A 23,936-nucleotide genomic window follows, 5' to 3' on the forward strand; every position below is an offset into this window, starting at 1 on the left:
GATGTTATAGCTGATGTCGAGCAGACACGGAGCAAAATATGCATTGATTTGTAATGATATTTTGGGCCATCGTCAAATGCAAGCCCAATATTCACTGTTGTAGCTCTGTTTTGGGCTCCTAAAATGTCAACCTTGCCAGATACTCAACTGTAATAACTTTGTCATCATTTGGTGTTTGACAGGTTTTGTACAGCGGGTTAGGTAGCTTGTTTGCTGCAGACAGCTACCTACAGCTGTTAATAAGACTTAACTATACAGTAAACGTGCAAAATATCAAACCAAAAAAATTAGCTTATAGATGCTAAAAGGATTTATAGAGTTATTGAGTTATGCTTTGAACGATATACTAATAATCAAGAAACAGAATGAACGGTGAAGAGCAGCCATTTTATTGGACTTTATTTTTTAAATAGTGGTGAGAGTTGAGCCAAGTGTTACAGCTGCATCCAAATACGTCGATTCTTCGCAAGCACATTTTATTTGTGGCAAGATTTAAAGAAATGCTTTTTTATGATGTTGGCATCACAAATACTGCAGCGTCGGTCCAAATACTTCCTGTGATTTACAAAGTGTTACAGACCACCAAGTCCTAATCGACATACAAAGGAGTTCATGTTAAAAAAATAACATACCAAGGGGCGCTCATATCCATGCACTGTAAATAAATGGATTTGGTAGACAAAATGGCTGCTTTGGGAAGTCAGCTTAGCAGTCCGACAGTAAAAAACACCTTGATGTATATCCTGAGTCTTCACAAATCTTGGCATGTGCGTGGACTACAGTAAAACAGCACGGGGAAAAGCACATGACAAGACGGTATTTCAACATATTACGTCCTCATCTAATGTGGGAAATGTCTGGGAGTGTCTTCAGCTTTCAGAGTTTTAGGTGAGTTCGGGTGGAAAGAGTAAAATTTAGAATAGTGATCTGGAAAGAGTATAATTTAGAACAGTGATCAAAGAAATGGGAAACAGAGAGAGGCGATTTCTGACTATGGCACTGAATTGTATGTGAATGTTTCCTAAAAACAAAACAGTCAAGCACACAGACAACAATGAAAGTCCAGAACAGTGATAGGTACACACTCTGGGTGAAGCAGTGGTGGCTTTCCTCCCGGGCTTTTTGGTTCATCATCGTTTTAAGTAAAGGTTAATTGTAAAGAAATAAATACTAAATACTCAACATCACAGAGCTAAAAAAAAAAAACAAACAAACAAAAAAAAAAAACACATGAAGCTAAATGGGAGAAAAAATACACCACCAAAAGCAATTTCTTTACATAGTAAACACAATGCATTGATAACTCACTTTTACTTCCCCTGCAGATGTACATTTAAAAATATATTTGACATTGTACACAGCGTGATGTCTGGAAAACAGTAGGATAAACAAATCTCCGAGGTGGCCGTTCAGTGCCTTCTACTCCTTCCAGGGTCACTAATGTCACTGCTCCAGGGTCACAACCTCCACCGCCTGGCCGTCCAGCGTGACGGTATTATCTATGCGTGTGGCGACAGGTGCCATCGCGACCTGGACGGGCCGGTTGCCCTGGGCGAGGCTGGTCACTACAGTCTGGTACATGCTGACCGGGATCTGGACCAGACCTGAGGAGAGGACGGAGACATGTTTTGGATTTAGACACACAGCAGCAGCACTATTAACCCGTTTGTGTTCAACAGGGATCAGCATCACTTTTCATGTTGTCTATTTTATGTTTTATCTCAGTAGCTGCAATTAGTGCTGAGACAATCACTCAGTTAATCTATTAGTCAGACAGAAACTAATTAGGCAATAATTCTAATCATGATCTAATGTGAGGATTTGTTGATGATTAGTAGGAATATTTTATCAATATTCAAGTGTTTGTAACCCTAAAAATCTTTGTCCTGTTCAGTTCCTCCGAGCTGACCATTCAGGAAATGTAGTGTGGGCATGTTTACTACTGTTGGTATGATCAGTTGTTTATTTGATTGGCTATTAATGAAAATAATGATAAATTGCAGGCCTGTTGCTAACAAATTCTCCTCGTTCAGTCTTTGGCCAGAGGTAATCTTGTCACTGCGCTTTCTGTTGAACACGGTGTTTGGGAGGCAGTCGAGTCCAGGTAGTTGTCTGTGACAGGAGGCGGCCATGTTACAGAGACGGCATTTCTGAACAATGGTCCGATTGAACGTTCTCAGCTCGCTTCCCCCATGTCCAGCTGTGTGTGTGTGTGTGTGTGTGTATGTGTTTGTCTCTGCCTGTAGGGATTATTGCTGCAGTCACGTGGGCCTCTGCCCCACCCTGCAAGCTGTCACAGTGTCACAAGCAGGCAAGAAGGTCAGTGTAGGGGATGGCAGTGGCTCATGCCCGCTCCCATTACTGAGTTAAGACATCAGACTTTAAACGCACCAAACAGACACCAACTATGAATCCCTTTCAAATACTGTGATGATACAGGGCTGCGTTCAAATCTATTCACATTTCAAGTCTGCCAAAATAAACTCCGGCCCCTTTTGTCAGGTTAGCTTGTAATTGCTGGTCCTCTAATGTGGGCTCTTGCTAAGCCCACTCGCGAGTGATTGGTGACAGGGTTAAGTTTTGCTGATGCAGGTAATTGTGCTGGCAGTGATTATGGTGGAGGGCTTAGGCAGCAGGGCATTGGCCTGGCACGTACGGACAGAGCACTGTTACTGAGTGAAGGGCCTCATTGGGCCACTCAAACGTAGTTACTTGGACGTTAAGGGCCTGTGTGTGTGTGTGTGTGTGTGTGTGTGTGTGAGTGTGTGAGAGAGAGTGAAGGGTCGCTACAAAAGCCAATCAGCAGTGTCTGGGCTAGCACACTTCAAACGGTGCCCTGCACTCTTGTGTAGCACTACAGTGATTAGCTAAGGTCAATCGTCAGGAGAAGGACTGGCTTTGGCAGCTCTATAAGTTGTTAATTGAGCTATTGCAGCCAAATGAGTCGTCATGGTTTAGAAAGCAAGATGACAAACAACAAAGGCCGCAGACGTTAGATGTAAATAACCTGAATTTACATTAGTGAATTAGTGAATTTACACACTGTGCTTAGTTTTGCATTTTGTGCAGGTTTTAGCATGAGACGTTTCTTTAAATTTGATCATGTCACTGGATATCCTTATGACACTCAACCTTCTCTTCATCTATAAATCCCTGGTTGGACATTCACCAAACTTCATAACATCTATGCTGGCATGGACCACAGGACCCTATCAAACTCACTCTACTAATTTAAGCATTAAGTCCTGCGGGTCTACTCTGAATTTGGAAAATCTGCCATTAGTATTCTCCGTACCAATCACATGGAATCATCTTCAAAACATTCTCAAGATTGACACTCTTGTGACCCCTGTCCACATATACTGAGCTGTTTAGAGTGGGTCCTATAACTGGACTTGGAAACACTGGAGACTACAACTGGAAAAAAGCATCCAGAGGTCAACTGTAAGGAAGTGAACTGAAACGAATGACTGATATGTGGCTTAATGTAAGCTAGTGGCAGAAAATGTTTCTTGCGTCATTGCTGTTTTAATACATGCTTCAGTGCTTCAAGATGAGGAAACTGCAAGTATGTGTTTGACAGATTAAGCATAGGGACACAGGTATGCAGATACACTTGATCTGTACAGGCCTGTATTCATATTCATCTAGTGTCACCCGGTGATGAGACCATCGACTGATCATGGAGTGAATCAATCCTCTTAAGGCCCCCGAGGGACCATCTTTTGGGACAACTTTGTGTTAGTGCATGTGTGTTTATTGCACTGTAGTAGGGTTCTGATTAGAAGAAGTGATGGATAAGAAAAAGACTAACTGCTTGACAAAATGTGTGTGTGACTACAGTTTTTGTTTGGGTAGAACGTCCTGCTGTACTGTTATAATTTATTTGTTGAATCAATGCATTGATTATAAATGACCATGCTTCAATAAAAGAAATTACTAAATTGTTTTGGCTTTAAAATACATAAATGTTTCATAAAAATCAAATCAAAGCTTCTAAAATTGAAAATCAGAGAGAAAAATACCATTAGTCACTACATTTAGGGATCAACATCACATTAGCAGGGTATCAATCATTGACAAGTAGCAGCATTATGTTCCACCCTCAGGCTATTGCCCGAACATATGCTAAAAATGATTGTTAATGTTACCCAGCAAGGATATCATTACAAACTGGTCCAATCCCAGCAGACACACACCGGCACAGCAGTGCGTGCAGTATGCATGTAAGAAGGTTGACGAGAGGGTCATGAAGCTAACGTGGCATTAAAGGAAGAGTAGAGAATTGATGCAAGGCGCGCACAGACACACACACACACACACACACACACACACACACACACACACACACACACACACACACACACACACACACACACACACACCATCTGTCACATCAGCACAGAGTAGATTAGAGTGTAGGAGCTCAGAGGTCTCACTGCAGTGCTACTGAAGGGAAGCTTACACTTAGTAAGACTAATTAGAAATGCCATTGGCTGGGGACACACACAAGTACTAATTAGTGAAAATGTGATTGTGATGAAAAAGAAGAATTCAGTTTTCTCTTATTGTTGTTATTGTTCATCTGCAATTGCCTAAAATAGGATGAAATACATACAGGTGCCGAGGTCTACAGCTGTTGACATTTTGGTATTTTTACATTTATCTATGAATACAATAAAGAAAAGTGGTGTAATCCACACGTATCACAGCGCAAAAGGAAGCGTGGTGTCCTCCTCGGCTGAGCTATAACATTAGCTAGCTTAGTTAACTTGCTTCTTGTCCATGAGTACGCTTCCAGTGATGTGGTTGGCTGGTGTAGTTTGGTAGACAGAAAATAGTTCCTATATGAAACTGCTCACAACAAGGTCTGTGGATTTTCTTTAGTTAACAGACCAGGATTTCTGGAAAGAGACATTGCTGTTGTGTTTTAAAAATGTATTTTTGAGTGTTTCCAGCACCACAAGCCAATTGCCATTTAGTTCCAGGAAGACATCTCTATGGCCAATGTCTCCAAAAGCAACTCACACCAATACAATCTAAATGAAGAAATAGCACTACAGGTAAGAGAAAATATGTATTTTTGAGTTTTGGTTGAACTTTCCCTTTAAACTTTACTGTATCTATTGAAGTGTATTTTGCATATTGTCTCAGTCATGTTGATGATAACATCATGGATGAATACGTACCTGTGGCATCTTGAACCCCTGCCAGCGCCCCAACGGCAGCTGCCGTCTCTGCCAGGACTATCTGCCCTCCACCTTGTAGAGTGGCCTCGGCCAACGTCGCCACGGCATGGGCTGCTGCCTCACTGCAACACACATACATAAAGAACAGAAAAACACAGGAATCATATAGTATACAATATAAACCATTTTTATGCACACAATAGAATTAAAAAACACACAAAACACCTTCACATATGTAAGGCTGTCAGAGACAATCATTGGTACAAAAGGTGAAAAGTACACAAGAACACACACACACACGGTCTGCTCACAAAGACGAGGGTTATTAGCGAGATGTGGGGTGAAGTGGTAGGAGTGTATGTGCTGTAAGAGGCTTTTCTAGTCTGGACTTATGGAGAATCTGTCACATCTCCCTGAAGGCCAGGTGCTGCGGGTCTAACAAAGCAGTTTTATTAACCAGATCTGTAGAGTGGAATTACCACGAGCCTATTACCACACCAGCTTCGTTATGAACTAATGAAACTGTTCACAGCTTGATACATAATCACATCTGAGACTGAGCTACAGATGGAGACATACAGTATGAAGGAGCAGTAGGGGCTGAGACAGAGAGATGATGCATTCACACTGCAATTGTATGTGGATGACACCCGATTGGATGTTGGTCAGATAAAATGCTTCTCATCAAGTCTCGAATCTTGAATTCATATAATTTTTGCCAACAACCGTAGCTAGTTTTTCCATTTAGTGGTAAACATTTCAGGTTTTACTAATTGGGTTTTTAGTTGACCATGGCTGTGTACCACGATACGGTGTCATTTTTCCTCAACACATCGGAAAAGACAGCGAGAGAAAGAGGCTCTATTCTCCCCCTGGAGCTGGAAAACAGAGACAAAATGTTCCAGAGCCTGTGGAGCAGAGAGCCCAGAGTACGGCAGCTTAGCACAGGTAAACAGGGTAGGGGGAGGGAAGAGGAGGGAGGACTCAGGTGGGTGCAGGTAACAAGCCCCAATGGGACATACCCATACACATCTGAAATCATTGCCTTGACACTACTGGGGTGAAAGAAAAAAAACAGCTAACATGTCAGCATCTCAGCAAGTCTGATCAATCTGGTGAGTTAAAGAAACATTAAAAGAACTTATTGTCTTCATCAGCACACTTTAAATGTGCTGTATTCTTGTGCTGCAGTCAGATCCTGCAGACACTCGAGGCTCCTAGGACATGGTTTAAGATCCTGTTGCGGATCCCATCTGAATACAATCGTGTGTGGCTGATTTCCCTCTAGAAAAACAACACAACAACAACCCATGTCCATGTTCTACTACTAGACTTGCTGCGGTAGGACCATTTCCAGAATCTGTAGATGGGTTGTAAATCGTTGTGTTATGCCTGATTTTATTTCAGACCTTTCCTGACTTAGCAATCAAGCCTTTAACACCTGCCCTTATGTCCTTTTCAATAAACAAAATTATACCGGGCCATTAGCACATGGAAATATGGGGCCAACAACCAATTTAATAGCTGTGCACCTTGCACGCTGCCTCTACAAAAGCTGCAGGCAAATTAATTAGAGGCTGAACTATGATGAGAGGCAGTTGACTCTCATCACCAGGGGACCCCGGTGACCTGCCCCGACAGTTGTTCCATTCTCATCCAGTTGTTAAAGCTGCCCGAGTAATTATGGATTCATCGTCTGCTCTGTAGTGTTTGTCAGCTGACCACCAGCAGACTGTTGAGGATTGTGTCAGTGACAGTGAGACGTAAGACTTACAAGCACATGCACATTTCTTGTTAAAGAAAGAGAGGACAATTCCACGGTGACAGCTTCATGCTATCGCTTCTGCTTTCCTGTCACCAACAATCCAGCCTGTTTCCCCTGTATTACACTTTGTCAAGTGCGAGGATGTAACGTTTATGACCTGGGGATACTAGCTTTAGATGAAAACTACAAGAGATTTGATTATGTTCTCAATAAAATTCATGACAGGAGTCCATCTAAAAAAAGTTACATATTATACATGAGGATTCTCATAAGTCTATGATTTAACATTTCTTTCTCATGTTGTCTTCATTCCCCACAAAACCAAAATAAATTCCCCTTTCTCATCCTAACCTGTTCAGAGCCATTGTGACGGTGGCTCCCGGCTGAATCTCTTGACTCGCGGCGACGGCGGCTTCAGCCAGGGATGCGACTGCCTGCGTGGCCTCTGAGGCCTGAGTGGTTTGGATTGTCATCTCGCCGCCCTGGAGTGTGGCCCAGTTCTGCTCCACCTGGAGAGGAATAACACACTTTCATACGAAAAGCGTACAGGGATCAGCAGTTTGAAAATTACAGTTATTGGATTGTTTGTCTTCTAGCTAGCATTTTCATTTTGTGGTGCTGAACGGACAGCTCCCATTAAGTGCACTTCACACAATTTGCTGCATATTGTTTCTGGGTCTGAGCCATTAGTGGCACTTTTACTTAACTCATCAGAAGACTTGTTAGATCTTTCACTTTAAGTGTTTTAGGAGACAAAGTAGCAGCTAATTTTGGGTATGTTACTACAACCCCTTTAACAGAAGCTGTCTTTGGGGGCTTAGTTCAGTTTTTGCCCACAATAAACATAGATCTTTTCTCTGAGATTGCTGGAGTTTTGTTTGCCATATGCAGTAAATGAACAGAATGTGTGTTTACATTGAAGTACAAAAAATGGGACTTAGATGTATGTGTTGTGTGCATGTGGATGTTACCTCTCCATCAGTCACGGTGGAGTAGTTGACCTGCGCCACCGTCACACCGGGCAGCTCTGAGGCATCAGCCAGGGTAGCAACTGTGTGTCCTGTGCCGACCTGAGAGAAAGGAGTGTAGTCGTGGTGAGCAGACCGAGAATTAAACGTTAGATTTACTGTATGATATTTTGAATTGAAACAGTGCCATCCTCAACAAAACAGTGGCTAAGATGTACCTGTATAAGCGACACTGTTCCGTCAGGGTTGTTGATGGTCTGTACCACCGTCTGTGAGGGCACAAGGTGAGCGATACTCTGTGCTGTGGTCAGGTGGTGCTGGGTTGTGGGTACCGTGGTTACCTGATGGTCTTCAAAAGCGTACAACAGATCCTCACGGCCGTGCTGCTTGTAGCAGTTCTTAACGATGGTCCTCAACGCCTGCGTCCAAGACACCTTGGGACACATAAACACAAGTTAATAGTGAGAATAATTCCATAGATTGATTCGAGGACCGCTGGTATTAAATGCAACATTACAGATTACAGTCCCAGAGTTCATGTATGTATCTCTCGTCACATACCAGCTCATCAGATACCATTTATAACTGACCAGACCAGTATTTCTCTTACTCTCTGTTTCTGCTCCTCTGTGCGGACGTCACTGCGGACGTTGGCCCATGGGATGTCCTCGGGCCACCACACTGGCTTGCAGCTCTCCTTCCCCCAGCCAGGCTTCCCTCGACCCGTCGAATACTTCAGCATCTCTGGGATGAACGCTCGCAGCTGGGCCTGAAGCATAAGGGAACAGATGCATGGAGTAAACAGATGATACAGACACCAAAACTCTAAAGTGGGAAACTGCAGCACACGCGCCCTTGAGCAGGCAGCAGGAGGCGCGTATTGATCGGGTACCTGCTGCCTGCCGGGTGCTGAGGTGGTCAAGGCCTGCAAATAGAAACAGGCTTTCTAAAAAGGAGCACAATGAGATCATGTTTATTAACAGACCAATCTATGGCTGTGGCTCCAGCCTGATGTGTCAGACGGACACCATGGGAACATCAGGGGTGATCCAACACAGTCAACCTGTCCTAGCAAAGGCTCCAGTACCCTCAGCCTTGGTATGACAAGGACAAGCTGCTCAGTGTTGTTAAAAAAGAAAATCAATGTCCAACAAAAACATTAGATTACTTTATTAAGGGGCTGTGCAGAGACGCAAGTCATTATGTGGATTGATGTTGACAATGAGTGCTTGTAAACTACATTTGAGTGACCCATTCACAAACAATGAAGTAAAGGCCAAGCTTGTTTATTGCAGTTTGTTGCTGCTGTAATTGTAATTGCGCCCCTAAACAGGGAAAGGGAACGAGTCGGGGTCTTTATTTAATCTGATTTGCATGCAATTGATTATCCACCAGCATACATACGTACTTCACGTGTGGAAGTGAGTGGCATGCACAACCCTAACCCCTCTCGCCATCGCATCAATACTTCCAGAACAAGCACGCACTCACACACAGTGACAGGCCGGGGTGGGGTTTAGTGCCGATGTCCTCAGTGTCCTGGTAATATGCAAGCATCACCGGGGGATTATATTGCACAATGAGGCACTGCAGCGTCTGCCTGCCTTGACATCACGGGCTAAATTTGGTTCCGGGAGAAATAAATCCCTCCCCCCTCCTCCTTCCCCCCCTTAGACCCCCTTTCCTAACTCTCAACTGCAAAGCCACCTTTACACGGGTCCTCACGAAGAGATATGACAAAATGGATCTTCATCACACCAGCTTTGGAAAATCAACCTCCACATCCGGTGGCTGCAGTGAAGGGACTTCACCTCAGCCACCGTTTGGCATACTGACAGAACAATTTGGATTAGACTTGGTAGCAAAAAGATGCTTGCATTTCCACCTGTGGCTGCTCCATGTGTAGATGTATGTGGATGCATGTGTGTTAGACCAGATGGCCTAATTACAGTGGCCAGTGAGTTAAGTGGCATGTTGTCCTCGCACCCACCACCCCACCCCCTCAATCCTAATCCTCCAAGCATTGGTCCAATCAGCATTTAGGATGGCGGCAGGTCCCTGGCCCTAACAAGGCTAGGGGGTAATTATGGGCTCAGGCTAGACCCGGGATCACCTGCTACAGATGCTCCATATATTGGACTGGCCAGGGCCGCCGCCTGCGTCACTAAACCTCACTTGGGATTTCTTCTTCTGCTGCGCAAAAACCTGCTGCAGATGTCTGCACAGAAGACAATAAGGTCTTCTCATTAAGTCTTAATTAGCCGCTTCGTTCTCATGTTCATACTTATCCTCTTTAAAAGGTTGGTCGGCCATTCCCAGAGGGACAGGACAACATCCTGCCTCAAACACTTGCCACACACATACCTCTAAAAACCCCAACCCCCACACCACTCCACCTAGCTTGGCCAAGCTGAGTGAGGCAACAGGTTACTCACGATAATCTCATCCTACAACCTGCAGAAAAACAAGCCCCAACTAACACCTGCCCTCCGAGGACACATCTGGTCCAGGGATTGGCTACAACCGTGCTCCTGGGCGTTGAGGGCCGTCTCTGAGGGCTGCTGTCATGCTGGCTACTCTGACGATGATCCAGAGAATGCGTCAGCAGTACTGGGAAGGCAGAGTAAACAAGCCGGGTTCCCTCGGGTGGAGGGAGGACTCAGGCTGGCAACGGTGCTAATGCTGCAGTGAAAGGCCGAGCGAGAGCAGCCGACTCTGCACATCCTCTCACTGGTACCACAGCCTGGCTAGGCTTGTCTTCAGATGCAGACACTAGCTATCCATCACGCACACTGTATGCCTGAATTACAATGCTGAGATGATTGCAGGTATTGTACTCAATCAAGCTCATCCAGTGGCACTCATTGACATGGAAAAACAGCTACAGTTGAGTGTTTGACCTTGATACATATAGCTAGCTAAGCTCTTGCTCATTACAGACTTAAAACACAATCTGTGATTCTGATTTGTTGCCAGCTGGTGCCCTCTGCAGGGAAAAAGGACATTGTGTTTGTGTCCCAGAGTCAATTTCTGCCAAAGGAACAGCTGTTTGATGCTTGGTGTACGGGGTTATTTTACGAGAGGTTTCAAGTAGAGAGAGTATTGAGCCTGACCTGGGTCATCTTGTCCACAGACACTGGGATGCCGTCAATGGTGAGAGGGGGCAGCTCCGAGGCCAGCTCTCCACCGGCGGGGGCGTGTTCAGCCAGAGCGTTCTCCAGATCCTCTAGCATCATGCCTTTATACTTCCTCACCTGGAGAACGGAAAGACATTTGTCATATACCTTATCAGGTAAAAATACAAACATTTGCTGATAAATGCAAAGAATTATTATAATTTCAAGATCTCACTTTGAACTTGACAAGAAAAACTAAACGATTACAAGAAAAAAGAGAGAGATTAACCTTTTTTATAATTGAAGAGGAAAGAGTAATGAAATGAAAATAAAAACAATGAAAATAACATTTGCTTTTGGTTGTATCATGAGGCATGAATGGATTCATTGCAAAGAGAGAATAAAAAATAGGCAACATGAGTAGAGCAAACACTGTAGAGGCATGTAAAGGAACATCTGTGGCAAGAATGAGGTAGCTTTGATGTAGTAATTAAGAAGTTGGGAAGTTTTATTGTGTGTTCAACCTGCTGACTGTAACACTCACCACATTCTCCAGAGGAGCAGCACCAAACACCTTGAACACGGGGTTGGGTTTGGAGGGAGAGATGCACAGCACGATGGCCTGTTGACCCACTCTGGTGGTGTACTCATCTAGAGTGGCTCGCAGTTTCCTGTCAACACACACCATCATTTACCTCTCGGTTCACAATAAAAGCCATAAAGTACAAAGTCGACTCTGTCCGAGAGTAAACAATGATCTCAGGTGCTGAAAGTGACATTTTTGTCATTGTAAATATGTAGTAGATGTGTTTTAAGCTCACCTGAGCAGACGAGTCTGCTGCCTCTTGCGGATGGAGGGGTTGGATTCAAATATATGAGGCCTCTTTCTTTTCTTACCAGTTGCTACAGCAGCAGCAGCTGCCATGCCTACTGGGCCTGAGATAGAGAAGGAGAAAGAGCAGTTTGACTGTTAGAAAAAAGTGTAAAAGTAGATGCAAATAATCAGGATTAGGGTTGCAAGCAAAGATCATTTTCTCGATTAATAAATGATTGTCTGGTCTATGACATGTCAGAAAATAGTGAAAAATGTTCATCTGTGTTGTCTTGTTTTGTCAAAATGTACAACTTTCTGTAGATTGTGTCTGGATGCTTTTTTGTCCTCTCTTATTAGATTGATCTTGAACATATGATTATTTTTATTCAATCTAATTTTTTACTTTGATTTGAAAAAAGGATAAAAGAGGTTTTAAATGAAGCTGAGTTGCAATTGGGCCATTAGGTACATTAGGCACCATTAGGTACATTGACAAAAAGGGGCCGCCAGTAGGTTGACAAGAGGCAATATAATGGCACTGGCGCCACCTTCTGTTAGAAAAAGAGCATTACACTGAACTCAGGCAGCTATGGATGTTTTACAGGGTTAGTTGAATTCAATTGAATCATCAGGATGCAAAATAAGAAAATATATCTGCAAAAAACAAACAGAGGGTCTTGTTTGTTTTCAGCAGACAAATGGATGCAGCTTCTGGAACTGAGTATAAATAAAAAATAATATCAATTCTGCCAAAATGTCAGACAACCTCACAGTATTTTATCAATAAATCCTGCTGACTTGGAACCACTAAATGCTCAATCTCTTGGCATACCTGCAGCAGCCAGGTGTGCGGTGACCTCATCAGTGCCAGCCGAGTTGAGGATGTCTGTGTCGTCATAAGGATCCTCATCTGGTGAGGACGTCGAGTCTTCCTCAGCGCTCATCATGGATGCTTCAGTAAAGGTGGCCACATGTACCTACACACAGGAATGATCAAAGTAGAATGTGTTCAAACTAAACAAAATATCATTGGACTCATAATCTGACTGAAGTGTTATTGCTTAAGTTACTAGCCAACTAGTAAAATAATAGGACTTGTGCTAAGAAGGATGACTGTCATCATGCTTCTAAGTGCACCTGATGGACCTGTTGGCTGACGGCGCTGGCCTCGATTGTGGTCATGTGTTCTGTCTGGTGAATGACGTGCTCGTCCATGATTGGCCGCCTGGTCTACACAGCTGGATCCACGGTAAGAGGACTGAGGCGAGAGAGAGGAAAAGAAGAGATGCAGCATAAGATAATGAAAAGAAAGCGGGTGGTGACATGTAAATATAAATGCAATACAAATGCAGGTTAAAGGTCCAGCGTGTAAGATTTAGGGGGATCTACTCGCAGAAATGGAATATAATATTCATAATTCTGTTTTCATTTGTGTATAATTACCTGAAACTTAGAATCGCTGTGCTAGAATGAGGCCCCCACTATTTAGTAGCAGTGGTAGCAACCCTGTTGGTTTTAGTTTGGTTACTGTAAGTGATTGGCTACTTGATCATGATTGAGGCTAGTTCTGTGCACTAGGCCTTACGCTTGTTTGTGAGGGGGATTTTTTTGTTTTTTTATCTTGATTAAAATGTTCAGCTTCCCTTTTTATCTAACTGTGGTGGTAGTGTGTTTACTTTGGTGGTGAATGTAGAGGAAACACAGATTTAACATTTGAATACTGTCCACTATAGAGCAGGTTAAGCTTTCCCATATTCATTTTTTATGGTCATTGAACACCCATTCAAGTATGTAAACATGAAAATACAAACTGGATTATTGCATTTTTATTTAATTTTTTACTCAAATAACACATAGTTATGTGGAACATTGTAATGCTAGAGTGGATTTTCATTTTCAAGTTTATGTAAACATTTTAATGCAGTCCACTGTGGGCTGCCGTAGATTTCCCCCATATGGTGCCTCAGTCATCATGTGTTTTCATAGTAAAAAAATAATGTACATCAACAGTGTGAAGATATGCCTGTGTTCATCTTTGTGCCTCTCCTCTGAGTGCCACTAGAGGGCTTCAGACTGTGTCAATAGTGAATCGTTGAAGATCATCACTATGATTGAGGCATGACAATGTTTTATTTTTCCATTTATTATGTGTTAATGAATCTTGTGTTTCACAAGGGATGGATCTGCAAGATGTGCATTCAACACACTGACAGATACTGCTTGGCACTATTTATATACATGCTTTATTTTCTGGGCGACTGTCTGTAGGGGAATTTCTGATAGTAAAAAAGTAAGTAAAAGATCTAAATGCAGTCACAGTTTGAGGCAGTGAAAGTTCATGAATATTCATTGATGTGCTGCATCTGTGTATGGAGTGATATTAAAATCAGACATTCATACAATGAGGTTTAATTCAAATTAAACACTTAAAACTTACACAAAGGCCCACAGTTTGCTTTTGTTGACTTAATGACTGTCAGTACATGTTTGCAGAGATACTGAAAAGCTTTCATTGAACTGAACCACTGAGGCAGATTAATGGGGCTAACCTGCTCACTTAATTCATTTAAAGTGGAATATTTATAGGAAAATGTCTTCATAGAACACATTTGTTATCTCGTTACCCACCAAGACAAAATTACAAAACAGGGGGTCATTAACAGCAGGCAGGCGTGTTTGTTTGCATCCTACACCCCCTGCACTAACTACATGACTGTAGCTGCTGATGGGATCAATGGGCTGTTAGACGATTCGGTGCACGACTCGACAATAACATTGTTTAATCATATCCCAGGCCTGCTATAACGTTCATTTCCACAGCACCCAGTAAGTGGGCATAACTAACTGCATTAAACAGGCAATGTTGTTGCTCGAGCGTCACAGGGCTGTAATGTTAGCCGACTTGCCGGGTCGGTTGACAACGGCTGCCAAAACGAGCTAAGCTAGCAATGTCCTACATTTGGCTAATAAGCTAGCTAGCTAACCATTTGGCGGTGTAGCTTCGGCCATCTGAATGGACATTGGCTATAATTGAGAACAGCAGCAGTTCTGTCGATGTTCGGACACTGGTTTTGGATTAATTCAGTGTGCATTGAATGGTAAACCTTAGTAACACAGCAGCTAGCATGAAACCCGCGCAATATGAAACAAAACAGAGCGCTACGACAGGCCCAGCGGCCTACGTCTCATCCAAAGCTATTCTACTCTATACGAGCTTGTTGTCGATACGCGCCTACAACATGATTCCACACAAAAAGCCATCTTTGCATCATAACGCAGCTCCAGTCAACATCTAAACAATCTGCATCTTTCACCCCAACGCTGCCGGGTTCGATGATGCGGCTGCGCCGGGGCTGAAATAAATGGAGATTGCGCGGTAGGGCACTAACCTCAGAGCGGCTGCGCTACTTCGGGCCTGCGCCGTACAGCGGGGATGGAGCCGAGCTCTAATGGAGGACAGAGGGGAGCCAGCAGCAAACACAGCAAACACAGCGAGCAGAGCGCACACAACACTGATCTGCACTAGTGATGCCTTCAGGTGCCTATCCCCAGCTTCTGTCTATCAGGATCACAATTCATACGTTCAGACGTGCGTTTGGAAGCGCGTTTGAGCAAAAGACGAGCGCAAAAGCAAAAACTCTTGGTGGTTATTGTTTAATGTATTGTTCTTTGGTTCTTTTTATATATGAAAATATGCGTAATAAAAGTTTTAATTTCCTTCTCTTTTTTTTGCCCATAGTTGTAAATCTTTAGGAGCATTATGAACAAGTAGTATAAAGTATTTGCAGTTATTACAAAACCAGTACAATATTCATCAAGTAAAGGATAATCAAATTGAAATACAAACGTACATCGAAAATACGAACCAGAAATGTATTGCAAGGCAAGTTTTTAAATACTAAATCATATTATTACATAGTTTACATTATGAGATGAAAACATTAAAAAGGAAATGTTGTACCCTGAAATAAATAACTTTGACAACATTTGCTGACAAAGTGTCCACGTTTGCATTGGCTACAATTCACATTAGGTAACTTAGGTTATTTTACACTTCCCCCTTTTCAGTCACAGCGATTGTAGCTTTTTATTCAATCCACATTTGTCATTCGCGCCTCCTTATCGTGCTTAATATTTCCGACAGTTCCTGAACGCCACATTAGCCCAGGCAAACCACGCCCCCTTCAACTCTGATCTGATGCAGACAGTTGAACCTCGTCCTTGGTTGAACCGTCGTTGTGGTGAAGTTATTTGCCTACAAGGCCATGAAAATAACTCAAGAAAGGACATTATTGGGATTAATTAGTGTTAAAAAAAGGTTCCTGTCTTTATTTGGGAAACGTCACTGCCAACAACGACCAAGTGACGTGAGTCCAAAACAAGCTAAAGTTACCCCAATTAGCAACAATTAGGAACACACTTGTTCATTCCCTCAACAGGTTAGTAGATGACATGATTGTATTTTTTGTTGTTGTTGTTTAAAAGCATTATTCAGACAATGTATAGACTAGGACACATTTATCATAAGGAATACATCTGTATAACATTTCATTCTGTCTCATGGGACCTATGCTTATAACTAACAGACATTGATTGTGTAACGAGGTGCTAGCAAAAAGTACACCTAGCTAAACCTGGTGCAGTTAACACAACAGTCCTGCAGTCAATTCTGCCTTCATGAAAGTTTGAATCTTCAGTTTTGTTGCCTACAACTTATGGTGCTTTATACAGAGAGGTTTATCTGTCGTTTTGCCCTTACTCACCGATATAAATGTTGTGGACCCAATAATAGGAACACCAGTCAGTATAATGCAACACAATTAGGCCTAATTAGAAGCATAAACTCCAGCCTTTAAAGTGATCCTCAAGTTGAGTCATCACCTCTCTAAAACACTTCCAACCTTGACAAAGGTACACTGAAAAAAGTGATTTTTTGGCCCTGTAATTATTACTTAAATTATGTATATAATTCTACAAAAAAATATCATTTCAGCGCTTTTACTTAAAAATGTCAGTTTTAATGTGGTGTGTTACTTAGTGATTGTTTGTAACAATGTATCCTCAATTTTGCATATAAATTTTACCCTTTATTCCAAGTAATATTCACTAAACTACTGCATTAACTTTATTAGTTGATATGTGCAAGTAAATTGTACTTGGGTAATATCAGTGAACCTGGCAACCTTCTTTGCACACGGAGCGTGACGTCAGAGGCCCGTTTCAGTCTGCCCTCGGACATGACTTGTGCGGTCGCCATTGGGATCTTTCAGCGACATGGAAACACGGGGGTAAGTCTTTGTCATGGATGTATTATATTAACTTAATTAGGTCTTTGTACGTTCCGTTATCTACGTTCGTTATTTGTGCAAGTCCGTGCTCCGAAAACGGTGGTGCTAGCTAATTTCCTTTTCCCCTCTTTCCTGCTAATGTTAGCTAGCTCACGTGTCGTCCTTGTTGCCTGAAGGAGGCCGTGGTTTTACCACTTTGACCCCCCCAAAACGAGTAGTGTACGAGTACTTTGATTTGAGTACTCACTGATACCGATACCAAGTACTCGCGCCATTACACGTTACTTTGATTTTTTTTTAAATCCTACGTCATCTGTTATTTGAACAGCTGTCTGAAATTTAACCAGTGATGGTAAGTAACGAAGTACAGATACTTCGTTACTGTACTTAAGTAGAATTGTTAGACTTTGTACTTTCAGGAGTATTTATTTTTCTGACAACTTTTTACTTTTACTCAGTAAATTTTTACCGCAAATATCGGTACTTTCCACTCTTCACATTTCCCCAAAAGGCTCGTTACTTTTTTAAAATTTTTTTTTATTTTTACATTTTTAACATAAAATAAAGTCTTCATAGTTCCGCCTCAGCGGGGTTGAGGTCGTCATATCACTCCTCCGGCTCGTCTCGCTCTTCCTTTTCTCTCCTCTCATCAGCTCCAAACTCACTCACACAGCAGTCAGTAAACTCAGGTGACAGAACAACAGTCCCAGTACAGATCAGTGAGCGCTGCTACCGCTGGGTTTTTAAAATTAGCCGGTTCGATTCTCGCGTTGGACGTCGCGCTTGAGTACCAGTGGAAAAACAAACAAACCAACCAGGTTGGTTTTAAGCCTTGCGACAACAGGTGGGAGACAGAGAGCCTCTCACAAGTCATGTTAGTTAACCTTCACAATTACTCCTGAGCTTTTTAATCAAGGTAGGCCTAAACCTGTCAAGCAGAGCCACTGTAATAAAACTGTTTAACTTTATTCCCTGGACTGTAATAAGTATGCTAAATAACTAAATGGGAGTAACATTTAAGATTGGATATTTGCGTACAGAAAACTTATTTCAAAATATTTTTAAAATGTTGGATAGTTGCTCTTAAGGATGAGCACTGTGCAATGTGCACTGAAGTAATCTCAGTGCAATTTCAGGAGCTCTGAGCCACTGGAGTTGGGGGATATGAAATATTGTAGCAGATTTAAGTTTCAGTGTGCATCCTAAAGCATAAGTGAATACAAATTAATTTAAAAAGCACATAGATAACACTTTTTTCTCTCCACAGAACCTAGAAGGACATTTGGCCATCATTCTGCAACGTTGAGTTCACAGCTGATACTGTACAAGGTAAGATCAAATTGGTAATAATTAGGAACACAGGTTTAGTTTTTTATATATTGAATTTGTATGTTTCAGGTGCCTCAATATGAAAACAGAATCCAAAGTATTCACAAACTACCACTTATACATTGTAGAGTCAGAACTAAGGTTGCACATCTGTTGACTTGTTGACTTGTTTTCCCCTGTTTTCTAAATAAAATGTTTTCAATAACTTTGCTCTAAGTAACTGTAGTGTAACAATATCGAACAATTCTGCTCCTCACTTAATCACTGTGGCTACAATATCATGCATGATTTCTCACAGAAATATAGACAAAATTGTCCTCTGTCATAATATGTGCTTAAAAAAGCAAAGACATTTATTTTTCACAGTGAGTCGCTGAGTGTGGCGAGATTCATTCCTGCTGCTCCTAGACTCCAATACAAAATTTTCAGACAGAGACAATCAGAAGGGGCTGCAGTTTGATACAGCAGCCCTGGATGGAGCACATTTTCTCAACAGACACCATTACCATTAAGATATACATTTAAGTTACACACTTCTAATACTCTTGCCCACGTGGAACACAGTTGCAAGCTTACATTCCCTGTGGGTAACTTTCTCTTTACATTTGTATGTGTTGATATGTGGTGTTCTCTGTAAGAATTTTCTCGTATTTTTTAACAGCAACATATCGAAGGCAGAAGAGACATCATCATCCGTTGCTTACTTGAGTTCCTTGGAGAGTCTGTAGAGGAGCTGATCAAAGACTACCGGGTAAATTTTATGATTTTTGGATGACCATAAAGGTTTTCCGGCCTTATAATCTGATATTCACTTGTTATTTTTTGGGGTAAAACTTGTTTCTGATAATAAATAGGGGCAAAAACGTGAACCGGCAATTATTAATCTTTATTTAACCAGGTAAATCAATTGAGAACTAGTTCTCATTTACAGTGATGACTTGAGCCAAAGGCTCAAACAACATAGTAAATTACAATACAATATTAATGGCAGTGTGTACCATTTTTGACTGATACTGCATCTGACAGTGAATACAAACATATGAACAGAAACCGTATGAGCTGAAAAATGTGTTAGGTGTGCAGCCTTGGTCCACACTCTCACCTCTGGTCATCTGGCTGTAGTCTTGTTTCTCGTGAAAAACAAGGTATCCAGAACTGCAAGTCTGAATCTGCAGTATCAGGGTTTGCAGACACACCCTCCTCAACAATCCAGGCATTTTTTAACTGTTTCATGTCATTCAACCTCTCTTTCACAAAGTGTACTTTTATATCTAGTCTCTCAGGTTTTGATTTCTAATTGTGGCTGTATGTGTTTTCACAGGATGTAAGTCAAGAAGCAGTCAAAGAGGACTGCTGTCAACATATCATGAAGATCGTTGTCATCCATCCGAACGTGGCACATGAAAACCAAGATCCCAGCTACGTATCTGTAATCGTAGAGGGGAAAGAGGTTCTTGAGGACTGCAGAAGTGTGGCAAATGCTTGCCTTCTGCTCATGGGTATCATCTATGCAGTGAATTTAAGTTACCCTCTGAAACTGAAATACACATTTGAAGTATTTCAGAAACTGTTCCTTGAGCTTGACATCCTCAAAATGTCTTCAAAGGTCCAGGCTCTCCACAAGAAACTCGCATGAGTTTTTGCAGTGCTGGAGTGTTTTGAATCCTTGTTCTTATATACCACAAAGGAAAGTTTCTGTTGTTGTCTTCGCCTTTCCTGTCAGTGATCACAGAGATCCAGTGTTGATAGACACTCTTCTGAGACTTAAAAGTAAGATGTTACATGGGCTCTTAGATTGTCAAATTGTTTATGTTTCCGTTTATGGTGATATGTAGATATTTTACATATCTATGCCAAATCAACTGGTAAATAAAGTTTGGATTTGAAAAATTGAAAATGTTTGTGTAATCAGTTTCACAGAAATGGCAACAAATTTTTATTGTGGTAATGTCAAGTAGTAAATTATATTTAAATCAAGTAAATATTACTTAATCATTTCTTATAATAAAACACAGAAAATTTAAGTTAAATAAGACTAGGAAACACCAATAATATTTAGCTGGATTTTGCGATTAGATGCAATGGTAATTGAGTAAAGTTTACTATCAATAGGTGAGTATCTTTGGACATTGCTTGTAAGGTTTACTTGAGTATTTTTTGTAATAAAAATGGGTTACTAGGAAGTAAATGCTACTTGAGATTATCCTGAGTAAAAATTACAAGCACTTTCTGTGTGGAAAACGTTGCCTAGCTTTTTTTAAGTAAATATCACTCCAAATTTGTTTCAGTGTAGGATTTAATGCAGGACTTTTGCAATATATTACATTAGTTTTAACTAGGTGTACCTAATAAACGGGCAACTGAGTGTATATGAGAGTAAACTTACAGAAACTAACATGAAAGTTGACCAGGCTTTCAGTTTTGTTTCCCCCAAGTGTCCAATAATCCAATTTTCTATTCACTTACAGCTAAACAGGTTTCAGATCCAAATATGTTACTAATTAATTTGGATGGTATCATTCTTATCTCATTGTCCGTAACTAGGGCAGAACGATGTACAAAAAAATGATCACATTGTGATTATTTTGACAGATTGCAATTGAAATGTGAGTCACATTTTGAGTAGGAATGGTAATTTGTTACACTTTATTTTTACTGAAAAGAAATATAAAAATGATGATGTGAATTTGACTGGGATTTGTATTGAACAAGCATGTTTCCCTTCTGTCTGGAGAATATGATTTGTAGGTTGGGAACTCTCTTTGTTAGGAAATTGCATCTCCTGTGATTTGGATATCGCACCTGGTCGTATTGAGATTTAAACAATATCTATTGCATGACACCATCTAGAGTTAATGTGTGTCTGTTTCAGTGTTCATGAAGGACTAAATTATCCCTGACTTGGGGCATTTTGGTCTATATTGATGGCAGAACAATATATTTAAATTTTGCCCTAATGCTGTAAACCTCACTCATTTTGTGCTCCAAACAGTTTTAAAGGACATAAGGTGTGCTGAACAACGTTTGGTGATGCTACAAGGTGACACGTTCAGTGGAAACGTTGACTGAAAAGATAGAAAGGCAAGTTTCTTTAAATTGTATTCCTGCTGTAGTATAAACTTCCTGCTGTAGTATGAACTTCATTAGAGGTTGTACAGCTCCAATGACACATCTCGGACCAGCGGCCACAACCTGAAACTCACCTCAAGGGGGCAGCGTTGCATCACAAATCCCACTTGGAAGTCAGCCCTTCAAGTTTGTCGTAACAGGAGATGGCAGTGAGGCGTCATTGATGCGGCTCTCCGCAGGTGCCCTGGCGTGTATTCAAGATGATGGATGTTTTACATTAGTGTGTGGTGACAGCAGCTTATGTTTGTGTCTCACTAAATGTCAGCAAGTATCATATTCAGAAATCTGGCAGGAAAGCCGCAGACTGTGACTCCACATTTTACATCTTCCATACTGTGTAGCTGACCTTCATACTACGCTTTCTCACTGTAATCCCTCTGTGTCTGCTTTCAACATCTGGAGACAGGATTATATTATTGGTACGCTGTCTCCCAATGCTACATGATTAAGAAACTATGGTCATCTCTATGGTTTAGAGTTTAAGATTCCTTTTCCAGTTTTGGTTGTTTGTCCGGCCTTAATACTCAGCTTTCTGACTCTGGTAATCATTTAAAGATTAAATGTGTTGGTAACTGTCTTGCATTCTGGTCTATAGATAACCTTAGCAGAGTTTCAGCTACTTAAAAGGTGCTGATTTTGCATTCGTTAATGTATTTCTCAAGGGCACTGCTATGGAAAACTGTTTCTGTTAGGTAGATGGTGGTGTGACGTAGATGGAGTGAAAAGCTGGAGAGTGTTAATGAACCAAGGTCCTATTATTTGCTCCTATTCTGCTTTCTCCTCCTTGGACTGTGGTTGGGTATAGATAAGGCGTACAGCCTGGGGGTGTGGAATCAATAATGGATGTAATTGGTGAGGTGGAAGTGAGGATAATTGAAGGTAATTGTGTGGACCGTCACAAGGCTTGGAGAGAGGTCAAGAGAATGAAGGTGGTGGGGATGGAGTAGAAAATGATTTTCTAGTGTTCCCATACCTACTGTATGCAACACCTCCATGATACCAACCCCTCTGTCTCGTTGACTTGTTACTTTTAAAGCTGCAACCAGACAAAATGTAGGTAAAAATTTAACATTTTTCAAAACACTAAATTAAGTATATATCTTCCCTTTGACCACATATATTTGCTCAAAGGAACTAAGCATGAATGAATTACTTCTACAAACCTATGAAGCAACAAGTTGAAATTTTACAGAGATGGGGATCAGAAATATTAAGCTAGATATTTTGCTTTTTTTGTCCCATCAATACAAAACAGCATGGACCAGCTGAGTTGGTAAATATGAGCATGTTGAGAAAACTGTTCACAGATGTCTCATTTCACGAGTTCTGAATTTCAAAGTTCAAACTTCAGAAGTGTTGCAACCATTTGGAGCTGCAGGTGTTTGCCTTGCGGTACATTAATTTGAAAGTTTGAAATTCCATCTGTGTTATGTCTCCTGGGTTCTCAGTTAATCTTTAATCCAATACACATCCGTTAATATGTTTTTTATCACCTTCAGCCTCTTTTTAAAAAGTTTTTGACAGCTAGAAAATTAATGGCGGCTCCATGCATGCTGTTTCTCTTTCTCATGAGTACCACCATCTTGTTTTGCTGCTGGCCGCCAAGGAGTTGCATTCAAGGTTGAGTGGGATTTATTTGTCATTATACAACACAGGGCTGCATAATGAAATCAAAGTTTATAAACTCATTCATGCTGCACAAACAGAACTGAATGTAAACAGCAGCAGTGATGATAATATGGTCAGCATCTTCACATTCAAAGTTTTACATCTGGGGAGCAATGCCCATCCTCTTTGACTGAGTGTGAGCAAGTGTGACCAAGCATCAATGATGAGACAGTAGCCAGGAGCAGCATGTCCATCCTGGATCTCTCCCCTCTCCTCTCTGGGGTGGTCCGACTGGTGAGCTTAGATGGTCAAATGATGCTCTGGGCAGTGATCATCATCAGTCTGCTGCTCTTAATCCAAAAAATGCGCTTTCTTCCCCAGTGCTGATGAATTTATTTCTGTCATAGGTAACTCACACCAAAACAATCTAAATGCTAAACAATCTAAATGCCTTTCAAGGGCACCTCAACATTGTTACATCAGGGAGTTGTATGCTTTTACACTTATTTGTCTGAATCATTTCAGCCAGACAAGATCAAAAGAGGCAACTGTTTAAATCTTTAGCCACGAGGGTACAAAGTCAAAATGTATATGTTAACAGTAACCGGCGTACTCAGCACTCCTTCAGTAATTTGTGCCTGCCTTTGATCAATGCTGTGTGATGGAGTTAATTTCTTTCATTATCAAGTTCTGTATATTCCTTTCCCCAAGGTTGTTGTTGGACTATCCA

The 23,936-nt window shown here is 41.4% G+C and overlaps 1 protein-coding gene across 4 annotated transcripts; it reads right to left on the bottom strand.

Annotated features, from left to right (window-relative positions):
* Positions 1-368: 368 nt before the first annotated feature.
* nrf1 (nuclear respiratory factor 1) lies at positions 369-15,366 on the bottom strand. 4 transcript variants are annotated; one of them, XM_073480214.1, is made up of 12 exons: positions 15,242-15,366; positions 12,999-13,110; positions 12,685-12,829; positions 11,860-11,974; positions 11,583-11,709; positions 11,036-11,176; positions 8,533-8,691; positions 8,141-8,356; positions 7,926-8,024; positions 7,306-7,463; positions 5,190-5,311; positions 369-1,604 (listed from the first exon to the last, which is right to left on the bottom strand). In XM_073480214.1, the coding sequence occupies exons 2-12, from the start codon at positions 13,065-13,067 to the stop codon at positions 1,444-1,446; spliced, it is 1,512 nt and encodes a 503-aa protein (XP_073336315.1). In that variant the 5' UTR covers positions 13,068-13,110; positions 15,242-15,366; the 3' UTR covers positions 369-1,443. The 4 variants fall into 4 exon arrangements, with proteins under 4 accessions (XP_073336315.1, XP_073336314.1, XP_073336313.1 ...); XM_073480213.1 differs by having other exon boundaries at positions 12,990-13,110; positions 15,242-15,331; XM_073480212.1 differs by having other exon boundaries at positions 1,357-1,604; positions 7,306-7,481; positions 15,242-15,331.
* Positions 15,367-23,936: the final 8,570 nt, after the last annotated feature.

Source organism: Pagrus major, chromosome 14 (assembly GCF_040436345.1).
Source record: "Pagrus major chromosome 14, Pma_NU_1.0".
NCBI classification, from domain to species: Eukaryota; Metazoa; Chordata; class Actinopteri; order Spariformes; family Sparidae; genus Pagrus; species Pagrus major.

Coding starts and splice junctions, on each gene's coding strand:
- nrf1 (XM_073480211.1), bottom strand. CDS start 13,067: ATGGACGAGCACGTCATTCACCAGACAGAACACATGACCACAATCGAG. Junction 11,177..11,582: donor CTGCTCCTCTGGAGAATGTG/GTGAGTGTTACA, acceptor TCCGTTCTCCAG/GTGAGGAAGTATAAAGGCAT. Junction 5,312..7,305: donor GTCACAATGGCTCTGAACAG/GTTAGGATGAGA, acceptor TGTGTGTTGCAG/TGAGGCAGCAGCCCATGCCG.